Source organism: Podarcis muralis, chromosome 6, assembly GCF_964188315.1.
Source record: "Podarcis muralis chromosome 6, rPodMur119.hap1.1, whole genome shotgun sequence".
Lineage (NCBI taxonomy): Eukaryota > Metazoa > Chordata > Lepidosauria > Squamata > Lacertidae > Podarcis > Podarcis muralis.
The window spans coordinates 46,750,195-46,770,334 of record NC_135660.1 but is presented as its reverse complement, the minus strand read 5'-3'; the positions used below and the strand labels follow the sequence as shown (position 1 = coordinate 46,770,334).

The window sequence follows — 20,140 nt, the reverse complement described above, 5'->3', positions numbered from 1 at the left end:
CATTTTCCATTGAATGACTCTCATGTGAAGCTTATCTCAGGCTTTCATTTTGTATCCCATGGGTATCACAGCGAGCTTGCAGTAAGCTTAAAACTGAACCAGAAAAGAGTTTTAGAAGGGAAGAATGAAGGGGGAGTTTTGCCTCTTTGAGGTCACCCCAAATACAGATGCTTTGGGGGTTAATGTGGTGGAGTCTTTGCCACTAAATGCCTAGAGTGAAGATAACGGGCAGTAAATTGTTTAAATTGTGGGCTACCGTATCATTAATTTAAATATCTGATATGCAGCATCTTAAATAGTTAAAGTCAACCTCCCCAAACTCAGCGCATGCATACTTACTACCAAGGTGAAAGCACAGAACTGTGATTCCTAGTATTCATCCTGGCTCTGAGCACTGGATTAGTATTATGGTTCGTCTTTGTTCATCACAATCCATGTATTTGAAATATGTTTTAGGAGGCTCTATCAAAACAATCTGTCCCTGAGCTAACAAAAAGAAAAGAGTCAATGAGACTCTTGGTGATGGATCTGAACTCTAGGTCCCTTGGACTAGTAAAGCATGAGAGGTTATTTTGGGCAAATACCACTCAAATGTCTCAGGCTTATCACCGATGCTCTCTGCATATCTCTACTCCTCAAACCCACTCTGAACCTGTGAGTTGTACTTATTTATATAGCGAATGCCTTTTATGAAATGACGCTAAGTCTTAGCCCAGAACATAGTAGAATGGATTTTTCCCCCAAAAATGCTTGGGCCCCACTACCAACGTGCTCATCTTGTCCTAGCAAAAGCAGAGCATGTGGTTTGGGGTGGAACCTGAGGGAAGCTGCTTAAAACAGATGAGGTCATTGCTCTCAAAACAGTGAGAGAGTTCCTTGACCACATCTGATTGTGCTGTCAATACAAGGCACCCGGTCAGCCTCATCCAAGTGCTCACTCTTCTGACGTGCAGAGGCAAATCTACACATTAAGTAGTAGACTAGGTTGACAGAGAAGTGCTGCTCCATAACGACAGGGCAGTTAACATATGGCCTCTGTAGAGCTTTATCTGATGTGCCATATTTTGATGTGTATTATGATATCCTTGGAATGAAGCCTTTACAGATATTAGGAACTTGGGAATCATATACTGCGTACATACCATATTACGGTAAGGATCGTCTGCTCAAGAATCTTTGTTCCTTATGCATCTCATCAAAGAGGTAGATCACCAGGCACATCAAACGTGCTTTTATAACCAGCCTACACATAGCCTTTACTGGCCACAATGGTAAAGGCACATATTTAGATTGACTGTGTGAGTCATAATTGCTGTAGTTAAAAATATGTCCAGATTTGCTTCAATCAGTTCATTCTTTAAGTATTCACCAATGGAAGGTGAATACTCCAGCTCTACAGTTTGACTGAATTTGGGAGAGAGAAGCTTCCCATCCACCACGATCCAGCACAAATAACTTGAAAGTAAATTTCACCAAATCAACGGATATGTATCACATATGTATCACAACCTGTTTCTAGATGGTTAGAAAAACAAAGGGACGAACAGCTAGCTATTCAGTCCATGCAGACCAGAGCCAGTGTGGCAATTCTTAATCTCTTTTTGCTAGTCGAGATCTGGTATATTTCCAATGTTACCGTAACAATTGAAACAGCAGCTGTTGTTGGGTATATGAGTGCTGAAAATGAGAAGCATAACATCCCAATTACTAGTGGGAGGCAGAACATCTGTGCCAGAAAAGGAATGAAATTAATTCCAAAGCTTAGCAATGGGATATATTAATTGACATGAATTAACTGTAAGTGATGAGGTGCTTCCTGTATAACTGGGTAAATAAAAAATCCTCATGGATTGCATACCAAGAGAGTACCTGTTGTTGAATTGTGTCTCAATGAACACTACTACCCTAGCTCAAGAGGAAATAATTATTGAAAAAGAGCTGTAAAAATGCAATATCTAAAAATCCTTGTATTGAGTCCTTTTTTTCTTTTTCTTCTTTGCTGTCTCACTTTCCTCATTGTGATAGTCATGGACTTAAATAGCACTGAAAGGACAATAGACAAAGTCATGGAAGATAAGGCTGTCCATGGTTGTCTTTGAGTCATAATGGTTGTATGCCACCCCTGGAAACAGACAAACTTTGGACCAAACTTTCTTTAGTCCAAACATCACTTTCAACCTTGACCACCCCTGCCAGCAGCAGATGTGACTAAGACTGGTTGTGACAAAATCATATACAGAATACAGTCACCCTCTCCATCTAATCTGCACAGATTAACAGAGAATTGAGTTGTTCAACCTCCATGCTTAGCAAATGATCAATCTGATGACAGCAGAGGGGGGCAATTTACATCCCCACCAGACTGCTGGGCAGGCAGAGAGTTTTAAAATTCTCCAGCCACCAAAGTGCCATGTCTACTTTTGTCACCATGGCCAGAATTGATAGGATCTTGCAAGGTGAGGGGAATGGGATAAGACAGCAAACTTTTTCAGCAGGGGGCTGGTCCACTGTCCCTCAGATCTTGTGGGGGGCCGGACTGTATTTTGGAAAAAAAAAATTGAACAAATTCCTATGCCCCACAAATAACCCAGAGATGCATTTTAAATAAAAGGACCTGGCCTCCAGTCCTTAGTTTGGCTACGCATGGGATAAGAGAAAGCCAGATAAGACACTCAAGCTGTGGGTTAGCCACCCTTGAACTAAAGTGTTTTTATCTGATTTGGCAGAACTTTCTTATATTCTTATGTCTTTTACAAAAACAACATATTTGAGACCAATTGCAACAGAGGCTGCAGTTATGTGCACAAATATCTCAGTGAACATACATTAAGATGCACTGTGCATGAGTGTGCTCTGTGCCTCATAATGTATGAGACAGACCCATTTGATTTCATGGTCACTATGTATTCAGACAGCCAGGAACCAGGGCAGCTTGAGGCTCCCATCAGCATATTCACATTATATATGCATAGCAAGGTATGTGTGTGCATGTTTCCCACATTCTGGTAATATAGCAGCTAAATATAATATGGAGCACTCCTTGGTTTGAAACCAACATATGGCTATTTGGGGAAGGGGGGTGCTAGAAATACAGTGGAACAGAGTGTTTTTATTCCCAAAATGTCATGCCATGATCAATCTCTTAATGTGGGAAAGAGTTCAGTGAACTGAGGCTATGAGTGAGTACAGATGGATGAATCTGTCATTTTTAGTTTCTCCCAGTTTCTCATTTTTCCAATCTGAAATTCAGTTTTGCCACTTTGAGTTCAGATTTTCCCTAATACACATTATTGTATGTGGATTTTACTTCATAGGCATGTATTGGAAAGCAATTTTGCCCAACATGATGCATTTTTATATGTTAGTTTCACTAATGCACATGTTTTGAGGCACACGGTTCTCTTATAAATGCTCTTTTATATATATTATATGGTTAGGGAACTGCATCACAAATTTCAGAGAAGTGCGAATTTCAAATGTTTGTTGCCTTTCTGTTTACAGACTGTTTGGGGAAGTTCAAATTAGATAGGTTTGCATTCATATGCAAACCAAACTAAAACTTTGTTTCCATCCCTGAGGCACTAATGAGTTATTGCTATTAATTTTTATACACAAAGGGAGCTAAACACTGTGGTTTAGAATGCTACTTTGTCCCTGTGGTGATTATGCAGTTTTTTAGGGAGAAAATAATGAAGCAGAGGGACTTATTGTTTACATAATCAGCTGCCCATTGTTGCAGAGGGGAAAGACAGTGTTTTCAAAACTCATTTCCTCTTCCGTTTTCTTTCCCATCACCATTTTCTTTCCTTCAAGTAAACGTAGATTGCCATCAAGATAGAGCACTCAGGAATTCACTGTGATGTTCTAACTATATGCGTGTAGCTGTATTCCCTTGCTCAGTCATTCATGTTCCTCACTGTTGATATTGGATATGACTGTGCTAATTCTTTCCTTTCAAGTACTAGTAGTTGTACATGTTTTCTTTCTGAAAGAGGCTTGAGGGTCTGCTGCCTTGCATGTATTTCCTAAGTGAGTCCTGTGTTTCTTGAAACTATTTTTAGATACCTTTTAAAACAATTTAATAAAAGTTCCTAGCTGTTTTCTTTTGCCAACTAAATGAGTAGTGGTAGGAGTGGGGAATGCAGATTTAGAAAGAATGGCTATACTTTAAATAGAAATGCTACACAGTACATTGTGAGGAAGACTGTGAACAGGTGACCTCTGCTCTCCAGGTGCTAACTGTCTAAGACCACATCTTAGGATTCTTTATCTTTAAACTGCACTTGAGCCAGCCATCCCTTTAAATGGAGGATGCCTGCTAGTCACCCTACTCACTTGCTTCTTGCAGTATGGAAGAGTAGAGGACAACTGTGAGATGGATCGTTGTGTAGGCTTAATTCTATAAAGGGGTTGCATGTACACATGCGTCCACTTTCAAAGTCATCCACACAAGAATACCTACTTTTCTTTGCCATGGAGAAAAGCACTGGAAATGTTGGGCCTAAATCAGCCTATCATGGCCACTAGTTGCTCCACCACATACCTCTGTTCCCTACCAAACCCTTAGAGTTGGCTTGACAAGGAAGGAAAACCTCCAGAAACATGCTTATAGAATTTTAAGGTGAATTTGGACTTTTTGCTTTGGCAAAACAACTTAATAATTTGGATGGAAACTAGAAAGAGTTCAGTGACTGTGAAATATCTTTAGAGTAGGGAAGGGCTGCAGGGAGAACAATTATAGAGATTCCCGTTTCCTGCACAGGCTGTTCTGACCACACTGTTTCAGTTTTTTCTCTTTTCTTTTTCCAGTATCTCTTCCATGTCTAGCAAAGTCACCCTGGCTATCCAGACTTTCCATCACCACCAGTTCGAAGTAGGCTAACAGTGGCAAGTGCGGAGGGAGCAATTCATTCCTTTACTTCTATTTTCTGAACTACATTGATGAATCTTAGTTAAGGGCATCAATTTATTGCAAGGATGAAAGCATATTTGGAACATATTTCATTGTAAAGTTGAGAGTATTCAGCTGCTAAAGGCATTGTTGTTGTTTTTGTGATTTCAGATGCACAGTACATCACCTGCAGGATGCAAAACTGCTCTGAAGCTATAAGAAGTAAACCTTTTCCAGGATACATTGACTCTGACTCCCTCATTGTCCAGGATGATTATGTGTTTGTTCAGGTCTGAACAGCTTTTCCACTGATTGATTGCAAATCATTTGTCCTCCTTCCTTGAATTTTAATCTGCCTTCCCTCACACTTGCAACAAAACAGATTGCATGAATGCTCCATTTCAGTGCATCGAAGCCAAGCATTGGTCCCATCGGGATGCTAATTGTTTACTTCTGCCTCTACCTCAAGTACCTTATCAACGCGGGGGTCATGAGGGGTTTTGCCTGGAGTGTGCACAATGTGTACCGCAATAATCTACCTTGCCAATCAGCCAACCTCATATTTTATTCCAAGAGCATCCTTCCATCTCACCAGGTTTTTAAGTTTGTATGCCAGATTCTGATATCACAATTGCAACAGAACAATCAAGTTTTTTTCTATTAGTTTGAGCTCGGAGTGTAAGGGGTAAGGGAGAGAGATGGAAGGGGAGTACTTGAGAGGAGTAATCAGGCATGATTGTCATGCATGGGCTATGATTATTGCGAAAAGGATGAAGATGAGATATATTCAGCTGAGCTGTGTTCCAGGTGAAAGCCAGAGAATATATCTGAACAGTTTCAGGTTTCATTATCCTCCTGCTGCTGTCCATTTCATAACAAAGAGAAAGGAAATAAAACGCAAGCAGAGTGGAGATGTGCTATAAATTATCTGGCTTCCAACTATTTCATGAGGTTCTGAGGTCTCTGATTTCTGACCTGGGATTATACTGGGAGTCGTGGCTGTATTGCCATACTGTCTTACTTGTCTCTCCCAGCTATAAGGGTAAGCAGAATTTGACCTAGAATTTGACTCCCCCATAGCACCTGCCCACCCAAAGAAGAACTTTTGCCAGCCCTCCTGTCTATTAAAAGAGCACATATACATTGTCTTGCTTTTTTCTTCCACAACAAATTTACCAAGTGCCATCCATTGTTACCCGTACTGTTAAAAGTGTAAATTCCATTGCCTGTTACATAATCAAACAAAAGTACACATTGCATTGCATTGCATTGCATTGCATTGCATTGCATTGCATTGCATTGCATTGCATTGCATTGCATTGCATTGTTAAGTCTATTGTGTGGTTTATAAAGGCCACACTGTTAAGCTTAGACTAAGCTGATATTCAGTGCTTTTTCTAGAAAAATAGGTGCCGGTACTCACAATGAAGTTGTTAAAGTAAGTGCCACACTTTTTAGCAACAAAAAGAGGTGCCGGTATTGAATACCCTTTTGTACTCCTGGAAAAAACAACAACCCACTGCTGATTCTATTTAATATGGCAGTCATCACCCTTGTTGTTAATGTATGATGATGACCATTCATTTTTACTCATGTTCCTCAGTGTAAGCTACTGAGTGTCACTTTTGTTTTGTCCTAAACCAATTTTGAGGGGACAGTCTGTTTCATTGGCTTAGTTCAGGGGTCAGCAAATTTTTTCAGCAGGGCGCTGGTCCACTGTCCCTCAGACCATGTGGGGGGCTGGACTATATTTTGGAGAGGGAAAATGAACGAATTCCTATGCCCCACAAATAACCCAGAAATACATTTTAAATAAAAGCACACATTCTACTCATGTAAAAACACGCTGATTCTTGGACCATCCGTGGGCCAGATTTAGAAGGCGATTGGGCTGGATCCTGCCCCCAAGCCTTAGTTTACCTACCCATGGCTTAGTTGCAGCTAGCTTTCCTTTGTAGTTTAGAAGAAATTAAGTTTCATTCATTCATTCAGGTGTTGAAAACACAGATTGCTTTGAAACATGTAACAATAAGTGTTAAGCACTCTGCAAAATTCAGAGCACTTAGGTACACTTGAGACAGCTGACCAAAACTTTCAATCTGGTCTTGGGTTTGAAGGGGGCAGGGAGTTTTCCCAAAGCTGACACAAACATAAAAGGTTGTGTCATTATACTCTCAAGTCCTGATTGTTAGAAACTAAGAACAACTACCACTGACACGAGGATTACAAATGCTGCATGCTCAAATGAGGATTCAGAAGGCTGCTTCTAGGCACTTATATTTGCAGCTTTTCCTGTGCCCTTTTGTCTTTCTGTACAAGCAATCTGAATAGGTTAGGCCACTTAACGCTGTCAGTTTTCACTGCTGACAATCTGAATGATGCCTATTTTGTCTCCTGCTGTAACTGCAGTCCCATTTTTGAGCTGTCACTGCCGCAATTGCATTCCCCTTTCCAGCTTGCCTATTATTTTCTCCCTGCCTTTGGAAAAATGAAACAGTGATGATAATAACCTTGATAATAAAAGAAAACTATGTTATATGTTGCAGCTGACATCAGGAGGCCGTCCTCATTACTACGTGTCCTATCGGAGAAATGCATTTGCGCAGATGAGGCTTCCTAAGTATGCTTTGCCAAAGGTAAACTCTTATGCTCAGGATATTCATGCATGTGCTTTCAGTTCACGGTTTGACTAGCAGACTAGCATTACTGCTTTTCAGCAGCAACTTCAGAATTGGTTTAATTTGCACGCAGACCTGATTCCTACTAAAGAAAATATCCAAGCGGGGGGGGGGGGACAACCCCATCCATTAAGGTCAATATTACAGCTAGCCAAGGACCTCCATTCAAAATGCAGATTGACTTTTGAGTTGGTGGAAATTACTAATTAGTGTTTCATTTTAATCATTACTGACATCTGTGGTTTTCTCTTAAAATGTTTTTCCTTTTTCTTTGTGCCAGTAGCTCCCACATTTTGCTTTATTAATGTAACTTAATGGGGATTAAAGAACAAAGCGCCTTTGTGTGTTGGCTTCACATCTTCCCTAATTAAGAACAATGAAGCAGTGGAACCTAAAAGGATATCACTGCCTTCTGGAGCTAAAACTTGTAGAAAGCCCATGTAAAATATGTCAGTCAGGAGGAAGCAAATTTCACTTAGAACTTGATTTTAAACCACTACACAATCAAAACTTGAGGGACAGGGAAATTATTAAGGACTGCTGTCTTTCATACAAACCAATTTGTTCCATTATGTCACAAGCTGGAAATATGGCCTATGAAATTCCTTGCCAGCTTTTCAGTATGCAATGCTTCGTGGTCTCTTTGTTCAGGAAATGACACTGAGACATCTCCCTATGGAAATGTCAGCACCCTTGACTCTCACTTTTATTTATTTGTTGTTGTTTTTTTAAATTTGATTTCTTACCTTTCCTTCACCATAAGGCTTGGGAACACGAGGTTTCAAATAACCATTCAGCCACAAACACACTGGGCTACCTTTGGCCAATTACTGTCTCTTGGCCTAATGTACTGCACAGGGTTGATGTGAGGACAGAGGAGAACCATAATATAACACTTTGAACTCCATGGAGGAAAGGCAAAATACACATGTAATAAGTAAATAATGGTGTTTTCCAATATAATGTAATGCAATTTGCTTTAATTGATTCCTTATTTTATTTTAGATTATTTTAACTAATACTGTATTTTTAAATTGTTGTAACTGCACTCCCCAGGGAACCTCACGATGAGGGGTGGGTAAGAAATATAACAACAACAACAAACAACACACCAGGGGCCTCAAATTGGGGACTTTGGCAGCCCAGAGACTTTATTCCCAGCACCAGTTGCTGCAGATTTTACTTACCCACCTCCTTACCACACCTGAAAACCACCAGTCCATCTTAAAACTATGTTATCTGTCTCTAGCTCTTGGTCCCATATCTGCCTGTTCCAGATTCTGCCTGTTGGCCTAATTGGTCCATACCCTTTGTTTCTGACCCCAGTGGGCCCTGATATCTAACACATAAGCAAAAAAGCAGGTCAGTTATGCAGGCATTGCAAAATCTAAACATTGATAAAGGGAGCTATTAGGGTTCCAAGGGGTTGCTCGAGAGCAAGCAGGCAAATTCCTCCCTGCTCGGCTGTGAAGCCTTGCTTTTGATGCCAAAATAAACTTTATCTGTCCAGAGCGCCACTCTCCCATGGCTGGCTCATTCACTGGCAGAATCTGTGAGTGGGCGGTCCTTAAACCTTCCCCAGCAAAGTAGTTTCTTGACGCCCAGTCTGCGCCTCCCCTCTTGGCGCGAAAGCTTACTGCGCAAGGAGGGTGTGGGTAACGGAGGACCTCCCTCCTCCCCACTTTGCCCAGGCAAGGTGTCCTTGCACCGCCTTGCCTCCTCCGAGCCCTGAAGCTCCTCTCCACTGGAGGCATGGTTACTCGCCTCCGCTGAGGAGGAGCTGCTTCCCACGATCTTTGGGGGCTCTCTGTAATCCATCTGGCTTTTCCCCTCTCCCCCCTGAGCCGATGGCAGTTCCCTGACAGGAGCGTATGGAAGGGGATAATGCCAATGCAAGTATAAGAGGAGTATTTTGTTCTAAAGCAGTTGCATAGACTTTCACATAGTTTCACTAGCGATGGGGACCATGGATGATTGCTAATTACTGTCTTTACTTACTATTTTACATGACTTTAAAAGATGTACAATTCTTTTTGTGGAGAAATTGCCTATTAAACACAATATGTAAAAATGCTGATGAATTTCCATGAGGACTTTAAAATAATAATAATAATAATAATAATAATAATAATAATAATAATAATAATGTAAATTGGTGTGAAATGTGGAGAACTGAACTTAAGAAGAGTGCTGGAGTTGGGATGGGGACTGAGACAAACCAAAATTGGTAGATTCACCCATCCCAGCTAGCTATACAGCCAGTTATATTTGTGGAGAACAGGCAGGAAAGTTGGAAGTAGCAATGAACACCTTTCCTGTATATGTTGTGAGTCTGTTCCTTCTTAAGGATTCCCCTTGGCTTTCTAGCTGGATTCATATTTTTAGGATAGATCCTGTTATTGGACAGAGCATATATATTAGCTTCTCCCATTCCTTGTAGAAATTGCTCATATTAAATAGTTCCCAAGCAGCTTCCACTGATTTCGGATGTCAGTTGGCTTAACAAGCCCCAAGAGGCCTTCCTGTCACCCAGCACAAGACGCAGATGTTGTTGAATCCACCGACAGGGTGATATTTAAGGCAACAAGGTGCTTCATTACAATCTCACCATATCTTCAAAGGGTGAACATCTAAATCTGTATGCACAGAGCTACAGTGGTAAAGGCATGTTGAGGATGCTGTTATCAAAGCAGGTGGCTGCCTTTATTAAAAATGAACAAAGCGCAGCACAGTCAAAAGGAAATGAAACAAGCAAGGTCCTTTATGACTAGAGAGACTTTAATCTCTTTCAGCTCAATTACTCTGCCCAAATAAAATCAATGGCGTGTAAAGCTTTTCTTAGAGACCACAGTAGCTTGTGGAATTTTGGTACCCAGACAAAGTGGCTCGATCGCTAGATTCCCCACCTTGATGTTTCTGCTGCTTTGGGTGAAAATAAATGGTAAAAATCATGTGCCTCTGATGCAGCGATAGTGAGAATGATTCATATTAAACATAGAAGAGACCTGCAAATTTCATAGAAGAGGAACAGTTTATCAGTTTGGCGCAACTGTAGATGGCTTTGCACTATTGCTACTCTTTTTGTGCTAGTGATTTTGAATCAGTTGTGATCAGCATAATGACTGGTATATTTGGTTTCCAGCATATTGCTTTGTGAGTGTTTCCATCACCTCCACAAACACTGTGCCTATCGGACAAAGCACGTATCTGGAATTTCTCTAGGGACATAGATCAGACAAATTAATTTACTATCAGACCATTGTTGTGGCAAATAATACAAATGGCCCAGGCATAATTCAACCAAACATTAAAAGATAGAACAAAATTAATCCAGCAGGTCTGTATGTGGACCAACTCTAGTGGTCCATCATTACAGCAGTCAACTGTGTTATTTGCAAAATGTCTCTGACATTCTCTACCTGCAGCATTTTGTTAAGGCTGCTTTATAATTATGCTTCCTTCGCCAAGTATGCATATTTATATTGAATTTTAGAGATACAAAATGTGTGGATGGAAAATAGATTGATGGAAGATATAAGGTATTTAGGTCAACTCCAAGCTCTAATTTTAATGTCTGGGGTGAAACTCTTCCCATAAACTTTGATGGACGTTAATTGGTGCAAAAGTGTTTGCCAGTGATTACAGTGCCTTAGGCATGGAACTTTCCTTTGCCAGGGTCTGGGCTGGTCCAATTTTATGGATATGTGTTGTTGACTTTTTCATTAGAAACTAGGGCTGGGAGGATAGCATCTGAATATTCTTACCATAATGAATAGGTGCTTCTCTTAAAGGTAAAGGTAAAGGTACCCCTGCCCGTACGGGCCAGTCGTGTCCGGCTCTAGGGTTGTGCGCTCATCTCACTTAAGAGGCCGGGAGCCTAGGGTTGTGCGCTCATCTCACTTAAGAGGCCGGGAGCCAGCGCTGTCTACAGACACTTCCAGGTCACGTGGCTAGCGTGACAAAGGTGCTCTGGTGAGCCGGCACCAGCGCAGCACACGGAAATGCCGTTTACCTTCCCGCTATAAAGCGGTACCTATTTATCTACTTGCACTTAGGGGTGCTTTCGAACTCCTAGGTGGGCAGGAGCTGGGACCGAAAGATGGGAGCTCACCCCGTCGCGGGGATTCGAACCTCCGACCATACGATCGGCAAGTCCTAGGCACTGAGGTTTTACCCACAGCGCCACCCGTGTCCCCCAGGTGCTTCTCTTACAATCTGTGTTAACCAGCAGCAGTTTTCCTGATGGGGCAGAGCTGCAGCATCCTGCCACTTACCAGGAGGGATGAGTCTGTGGTGAGGACCAGCTATGCAGACATACAGTGAAGCCCAATCCGGCACTCTCACCAGTGCCTTTGCACAGTCCAGACCTCGCTGCCACCTCTTCCCTCCTCCATCCAATGAGCAGCAGCAACACTGCTCTCTGGAGGCTATTGCTGTGGCTCTGCCCCACCAGGCCAGCAACATCTTACGTGTGGCCAGTTTACCCTGCTACTTTCTTGTGTCCTGAGTGCTAAGTCTCAGCTTAGTCCACTGCCCCAGACAGAAAACAGATTCTAGGAGTATTGGACAGACCCTTAAAATGGTTGTGAGACTCATCCTCTAGATAACATAAGCCTTTGCTCTCTCTATGTCCTCTCCTTCTTCTTTCCTCTGCTTTTGTTTCCCTTCCCATTTCTTATAGTACTCTACTTCTTAGATTAGTCTTTTTGTTCTTTTTAACACAGCCATTGTGAAGTGCTTTGGGGTTCTTTAAGGCACTTAGTAGATTGTTGCTGTTGCTGTTGCTGTTCTTTATGGCTGGTTATAAGGCAATGATCCTGCCTCTTTTTCCTGTGCTTATATAACATTCGGCACTCCAGCCTGGTGAAAGGAAGATAGATTAACCTATGGAATCTATTATTCTCTTCTTCTTCTACATAGAGAGATATATATCTTATGCATGTTGATTAAGCACACTTATTAGTGCAGTGTGTGAAATGTTTGCACCCTCACAAGCTATTTCTTAGGAAAAGTGATGCCCAGCTTTTCTAATCTCAGAGAAGCCTTCCACATCTGTCCAGCTGCTGTGAAACTCCTGCATGTTTCAGAGGGCTGTGGAATGCAATCAGATTGTACTGGGTGGTCAACAGTGTGGTCAACATTCCCCCAAAGCTACAAATTTTAGGGGGGGGAATTGTAGACAAGTAATTTGTCCATCATTACCTTTCATACTCTGAATTCATGAACACCTCAAAACTGCAGTTTAAAACAGAAAATGTAGCCATTCATCTACAACTGATAAGAAAAATGGGATTTCGTTAATAGATTGTTTTTTTAAAGGATAGAAGTGATGCATGATTCTGTGCATTGTTTACAGAGCCACCAACCAGATATAATTGCTCTACCTAGGTAGCAATGTGATGAATTGAGACTGAGTACATTCTAAATGAATCTACCACAATATACAATTTCACTCCTAATACCTGCCTTTCTCTATTGTCATTCAAGCATGTTTATCCTTGTTGGGTAGTTCTGCATTTTCAGTCTCCAGCCTATGCCCCCTCTCATCTTTCTGAACTTTGCTATCCCTCCAGATCATTTTTATGGTCCCACGTTCTGTGATGGTGGAAAGACTCTGTGCTCCTCATTCATTTTTAATCATTGAGCTAGCAGGTCAACAGGACCTAACACCCTATAGAGCGGGGAGGGAAACCCAGCAATGCACACTATAAATTAGCTGACAGCATCTTCAATCAAGATAACAAATCAGATATTGCATTTATGCCATTCAATTTGCCAAAAGGCCAAGATCCCCTGGTCAGCAGAGAAAAGGGCACTTGCAGCATCTTGGCAATTCTGAAAGCATTGACCTTTAGCCCTTCACATTCACCCAAACAAAGTCATGTGCATAATGCCGTTCTTTCCCTGTAAAGACATAAGGTATAAAGGCCAGACAGATGGGCTGCATCTTAATGCTGACTATCCTGCAGTGATACAGACTGGGGAATTCTGAAGGCTGGTGTTTTGATGCTTTTGTAGGCAGATGTATGGGAAAGGTGTCACGGCCAGTGTCAGGGGGCATTCACTAATTGGAAGACAGCATTCCCTCCTGTTCTTTCCAAAGGCAAGAGGTATCTTTATTTCCCATGGAAAAGGATGGTGGTGGTACAACTTCCCTCTCCATCCCCCTGTATTTAGCTTCTCTTTGTCAGCAGGAAGATTGTTTCATGGTATGATTTACCCAGTAGAAATAACAGGCGAATTACTGTGTCTGACACAAAGAAGAAGGGACGCATTATGTGGTGCATCTGAGTGGTATTTGTTGCACACGACAAGTTTGCTGACAATTCCTCAGTCTGGCAATATATAGACTGAATAAAGAAGGGAGAGAGGAATGGCGGGGTGGGGAACCACAATGTTTACTCAAAGCAACCAAGAATACAAAATATCTCCTGTCTGAATACAGAGTGGAAGAAGCTGCCTGGTTATCTGCAAGTTATGAATACTGAACTGGCATGCCTACGAGGCTCTCTCCTCGTGCGTTTGTCATTCCAGTCTCCAAACCCTGTGTTAGCAGATGACTATTTTAAAAATGTCAGGTTGGCTATTCCTAAACCAGGCAATGGCATCTGATCAATCCAAGCTGGAATTTGAATGGCAGGCTGCCAATGAAATCTGAATAATGGAGGCAAAAGTTTAGAAGGAGATTTCTAACAAGAGGCACCTGCTTAATAGCTGTGCCCCCTGGCCACAAAGCTCTGCACCGTTAATCCTATAGTTGGGAGGGCTGACTGGGTTTAACCAATTGCAGTATCCAATAGAAGTTTGGATGCCAGTAAATGTAGATAAGGGACGCGGGTGGCGCTGTGGGTAAAAGCCTCAGCGCCTAGGGCTTGCCAATCGAAAGGTCGGCGGTTCGAATCCCCGCGGCGGGGTGCGCTCCCATTGTTCGGTCCCAGCGCCTGCCAACCTAGCAGTTTGAAAGCACCCCCGGGTGCAAGTAGATAAATAGGGACCGCTTACTAGCGGGAAGGTAAACGGCGTTTCCGTGTGCGGCTCTGGCTTGCCAGATCAGCGATGTCACGCTGGCCACGTGACCCGGAAGTGTCTCTGGACAGCGCTGGCCCCCGGCCTCTTGAGTGAGATGGGCGCACAACCCTAGAGTCTGTCAAGACTGGCCCGTACGGGCAGGGGTACCTTTACCTTTAAATGTAGATAAAGAGCTTTGTGGCAACTAGTTCAATGATGCAAGTCTTATTTTCTCTTTTTCCTTTAATTGTTCCATGGAAAGATTTTTATTTCTGGATTTTTAGTCATCATTTATTTGTTAACGTTTGAGCTGCTAGAAAAATAGGTTAAGGTCATCTGTGTTAAAAATGCAGATACGTATTAATTAGACACCGAGGACAGACGTGTATGTCTTGGAACAGCAAAATGCTACCGTAGCATTAGTTTGGGGGGCTTTCCTGCAAAAATCTTTATGAGGTACAATAGTACAAGAAATTAAAGACATTGCTTTGTAAGTATCCACATAACCAATAGGGGACCGAAGCAGCACAACAGTTAATCTGATCTGCACATTTTAATTTAACAGCAAACACATTTTTTATTTTTTTTTAAAAAAGGAGCTTAGAAAGTCAGACATTTAAAGAATTCTCAAGTACATTTAATATGCTGTTTGACACTGCTGGATTTACAGATTTCACAATTACTTAGTCATGTGCAACCCAGTCCTGTACATGCTTACTCATAAGGAAGCACCATTGTGTCCAGTCTGCAAGTGGATGCTAGAATGCAACCTCATTTTTGGAATCATCATCATCCCTACTGTTTTAATTCACCTGGAATGACGCACAGATCCCCTTTCCCTACATATCTAGGTTTGAGTATGGTAATACAGGGATAAGCACATGATTACTTGACTGCCTATGTAGCATTGCTCAAACTGTGGCCCAGGAACCTCCAGCCAGGCCTCAGTGTTGCAGCCTGCTCCCTAGTAGTGCAGTAGCCTTTAGGTTTAACTGACTCTAGAGGCAGCAGCTCCCCACACATGCACACTACATAGGCATGACTAGGAGCAGCAGTTAGTTAGCAAGTGAAGCTATAGCATGCAAAGTTGGGTGAGGGGAAAGGAAAGGAAAAAGCGGATATGAGCAATTTGGCTGGCTGAGTGTGAGGAAAGAGAGAATGGCAAGGAGGGAAGCAAAAGGGTTGCATAGACTGAGGGAGAGGAAAATCAGAAGCCTTTGGGACTGCTGTAGAGTCTTCTGGCTCCTCCATGTCACATTTGTGTATACCTACACCCTGCTCATCCTTTATTCCTGCTCAGTCTCCTGCTGAGTCATGAAGCTTCTCTTCCCTCCACTGAGGCAGAACAACTGGTGGGGACATTGCAGGAAATACAATGGGGGAGTATATGGGAGATACAAAGTCAATATTTTTAAAGTTGTATTAATAATCTCAGAACAGAGAAGAAGGTTGTAAAAGAGGGAAGCTATTTTAGGAAGAAATGAATGTAAAAGGCACCAAGAGGAGGGATGGAGGAAATTGGTTGTTTAGAGGTAGGGCTAGGTTTGAAATTATATATGAAAGGAAAATGAGAAGTGGGGGGGGGGGGAGGGAAATAATATTAGTAATAATACTGTGAGAGGCATGCAGGCATAGGGTGTCTAATTTTTGACGACTTCTACCCTCTAGATCCTCTGAATCAGCAAATTCTGCCTAAATTGGGGAGGGTGAGTTAGACTATCTCCAGAAACAATGCTTCCTATTAACTTGAGGAATGCTGAAGTATATAACTTGTCTCCACTGGGAAATCACTGTGGCAAAGATTTTAGCAATTTCCCAAAGACCAATTAGGTCCCATCAAGAGAAAATAATGTTAGTAACCTACTGCTGGCTACGGCAGTTGCCACCTCCATGTCGTTGCTGACTCTGCTCTTGCACCACCATTTTGTGAGTGAACCAGCTCGCAAAAGGACCCTGGACATAGAAAGTTTGAGAATCCCTAGCCTATGGCATTTCCTTTACCATAATGAACGGTGGTTCCTAATTGAAGAATTTTCTCAAACTGTTGAAGGACAGAAAGGAATTAATATTCTACGTTTCTTTTAATACACTCATCCTCCATTGCTACTGTACAATACCATCACCAGTGTAAATGTTCACTTAATGTGTCCTCAATTCATTATTACTGTGCATATATCTGAAGAAGAGAGAATGTGTAAAATATGCATGTGCACATGCAAGTAGATTGACTTTGGTTTCTGATTAGACTTCATAATGAATCTCTGCCTTCCTCCACGAGGCTTACCCTGCCTTGCCCTTGGAGCAGAGACAAGTGAGATGCCCGACAATGATGCTTCTCTCTGTGCTTTCTCCCCCAGGACATGCACGTCATCAGCACTGATGAGAATCAGGTGTTTGCTGCAGTCCAGGAATGGAACCAGAACGATACGTATAATCTCTACATCTCTGATACCCGAGGGGTCTACTTCACCCTGGCTTTGGAAAATGTCAAGAGCAGCCGAGACCTGGAGGGCAATGTGATGATAGACCTCTATGAGGTATGTGACAATAGGGCACATTGTCACCTCTAGTTTATGCACACACAAAAATCCCCCACTAAGGCTGGGGTGCCCAGTGTAGCTGGACGTTTCTGTGGGTGCAGAATGTGTTCTCTTTCTGACAAGAGTTGGGTAAATCATGTTGCACAAGGGCCACATTCATCTCCACTCGTAACTGCCTTTCCCAGTGAAGAGGTGCTAAAGAGAAGCAGTATCCTGAGTTTCACCAAGACTTGAGGGTGCACGGTCACAGCTAGGTTCAGGGATCTCTCTGGCATAGATTCTAAAAAGGAAAGGAGACAAGTTTCTGTCTGGGCTAAAGAAGAATTCTGACTCCTGCAGGCATCTTTGGAGTTGGAGCAGCCTTGGAAAAGAGCAGCATGGAACACCCTTGTGGAGGATTGCAGAAAGCTTAACAAAGTGGAGGTGTCCCTTGAGCAGAATACTGAACAAAATGGGGACTGAGAAGTACACAGCTATAGAAATTAGACAGGCATTAGCTCCAATACAAAGGGTGATTTCGTTAAGGACAGGGCTGGATAGAACAAGATCAATAAATGACATTGGGTGGTATCTAGAAAAATAGTTTAGCTGGATATTGCCCAAAGAGCGATCTGCCAGTAGATTTCACAATGTAATTTTCCCACTAGAAAGAAGACAGGAAGTTACAAGGGGTCTCTGGACAATCAGAACTTGCAGTCAGGTGACTGACATGCCCCTTATGAGGAAATGTGAAAATATTTACCAAGAAACATCAATATGGACCAATTACCCATGGAAAGATGCTTGCAAGAGGCTGCATCCATTACTGACCTGAGTTAATGAAAGCTAAATAAGGGTGCCTGCTTGCATTATATAGGATAGAAATTATGGGAACTGATTAGGCTTGCACTTTCATAATCATAATTGTGCATATTGGGTATTGCAAGAAAAATCCCCTGCATAGCAGTGACTATGGAGAGAATATTTGGTGGGAATAATAGGAACTTCCCCTGAGAGAAGTATACTTAACTTGAACTGCTGTATCTCCCTCTGATTACCTGCAGTAGTGCTAAACGCATTGCTTTGAGCAAATCCAAAATAACCTCATAGTCCCAGGGCATGTACAAAATTCCAGTCGAACTGAGCCTCTCACTTTTGAGGACCACTCTCCTTTCTAGACAATAGCCTTGGACTTCTGCATTCTTCCATATCAACTATCCTTTATGTGGACAGCCAGCCTGTATAACAGAGGAAGTTCCACCTCATAGTCAGGAATGTTCAGTTACTGAGAACTTGCACTCAGGAACTGCATCAAGACTCCAAAGTCAAAGGGTACACTATCTCCAACTGTTACCATTTTGAAACACGCTTGACTTAGGAGTGAGACTGGGGGCAAACGTTTTGCCAAGCTTTGAGTAAAACCACCAGGCGCTGGATAAAATTGTGCAAGGTTTCCATCTGACCACCCCTGCTCTATAGAAAAATGTGGTACAGACCGAAAAGCAGAATCCCTGTGCTGTCTACCTCAATGTGAAATTCCCTAGGTGGATTGACTTTGACTTTTGCACGTGACTTAGAACATCTTTTACAGGTAAGCACCTTGACACAACCATCCAGGAAGCTTGAATGGGCAGTGTTTAAAAGCAGACAAAACTGGGAAGGAATAGTCATGTCATTTCCTGATCACACTGAGGATGATTTCTTTCTTTCTCTCCCCCCCCAACCCCCCCATTAATTCCCCCACCCCAAGCTTTGGCAGGCTGTTGAAAAGGCTGTTGCTTCCCATTACCATCAGGTTGAGGAGTGGTTTCACTGCATTATGTAAAAGTGTCCTACATCCCAAGAGGGGGAAGGAGGAGGGATCGAATGAAAAGCTTCTGTATTATTAGGCTGACAGTTCATAGCAGTCTGGATTGAAATTGATGTGATCAGACTGGTCATGTCGTATCTGCTGATTGCCTAGATAGAAAGAATATTGGCTGACACCAAGGCTGGCACAAAGCGTTCCCTTCAATCTGATTGTTCTGACTGGGGATGAGCTGAAAGCCATCCAGTGCAAGTCTCCCAACAGGATTGCAATGAATGATGAGTGCTTAGAGGTAAATGAAGATAAAGAAGAGATAGCAGGGAGGGGAGGGGGGGATCCATGGATGGATTAGAAAGATGTAGAAAATAGAGGGGGGAAATCAGAGGCTGCATGGGTGGGGAAAGGTGGTGACAGTTCTAAAAATGCTCATGGGTATTCGTCAAAAAGCATATTGTCCTCAGCCAGCTTTCCCCAACCTCTTAATTATAATACATTTACTGTGGAAATTGATTTTTATTATTATTATTTTTTTAAAGACAATTCCTGACCACAGGTTTACAATCTGAAAGACACAATACAAATGCAATGGAAAACAGAAAGCATCAAAGTCAGCCTTAAATACATTTAGGACCTTTCTACCATTTATGGTGGTGCAGTTTCCTGGGTTTGGATTTTTTGGAGTGCTGCCACACAATGTTGCCATTATTCAGAGCCAGTGTGGTGTAGTGGTTAAGCGCGGTAGACTCGTAATCTGGTGAACCGGGTTCGCGTCTCCGCTCCTCCACATGCAGCTGCTGGGTGACCTTGGGCTAGTCATACTTCTTTGAAGTCTCTCAGCCTCTTAGCTGCTTTGAGACTCCTTCGGGTAGTGATAAAGTGGGATATCAAATCCAAACTCCTCCTCCTCCTCCTCCTCCTCCTCCTCCTCCTCCTCTTCTTCTTCTTCTTCTTCTTCTTCTTTCTTCTTCTTCTTCAGCTGGTATACCAGAATAACATGCTCCAAACCCCACAAAGTAATGAAACTTCTGTGAAAGATCCAGAACAGAAGTTTGTGCAGGAACCATCCTGGTTTCTATGCGAAGGGGTTGGTGAGTGTGGTTTGGGAGATGGCTGTTTTGTGCCACTTCCCTCTGACCTGTGTGAGCTGTCAGGCATCTGAGCTGAATTCAATGAAGAGATATAACAGACAGAGCACTGCCTGTGATGGCAATTCCTAGCTGCCAGCAAAATCTCATCA

At 42.4% G+C, this 20,140-nt stretch overlaps 1 protein-coding gene across 6 annotated transcripts in view; it reads left to right on the top strand.

The window, feature by feature from the left end:
* SORCS1 (sortilin related VPS10 domain containing receptor 1) overlaps nt 1-20,140 on the top strand; it is a 365,332-nt gene that overhangs the window by 269,186 nt on the left and 76,006 nt on the right. For all 6 annotated transcript variants that reach the window (XM_028730333.2, XM_028730337.2, XM_028730335.2 and 3 more), the window contains exons 7-9: nt 5,063-5,181; nt 7,438-7,527; nt 16,935-17,114. In XM_028730333.2, coding sequence (XP_028586166.2) covers nt 5,063-5,181; nt 7,438-7,527; nt 16,935-17,114 — 389 coding nt within the window. The remainder of the gene's footprint in view (nt 1-5,062; nt 5,182-7,437; nt 7,528-16,934; nt 17,115-20,140) is intronic.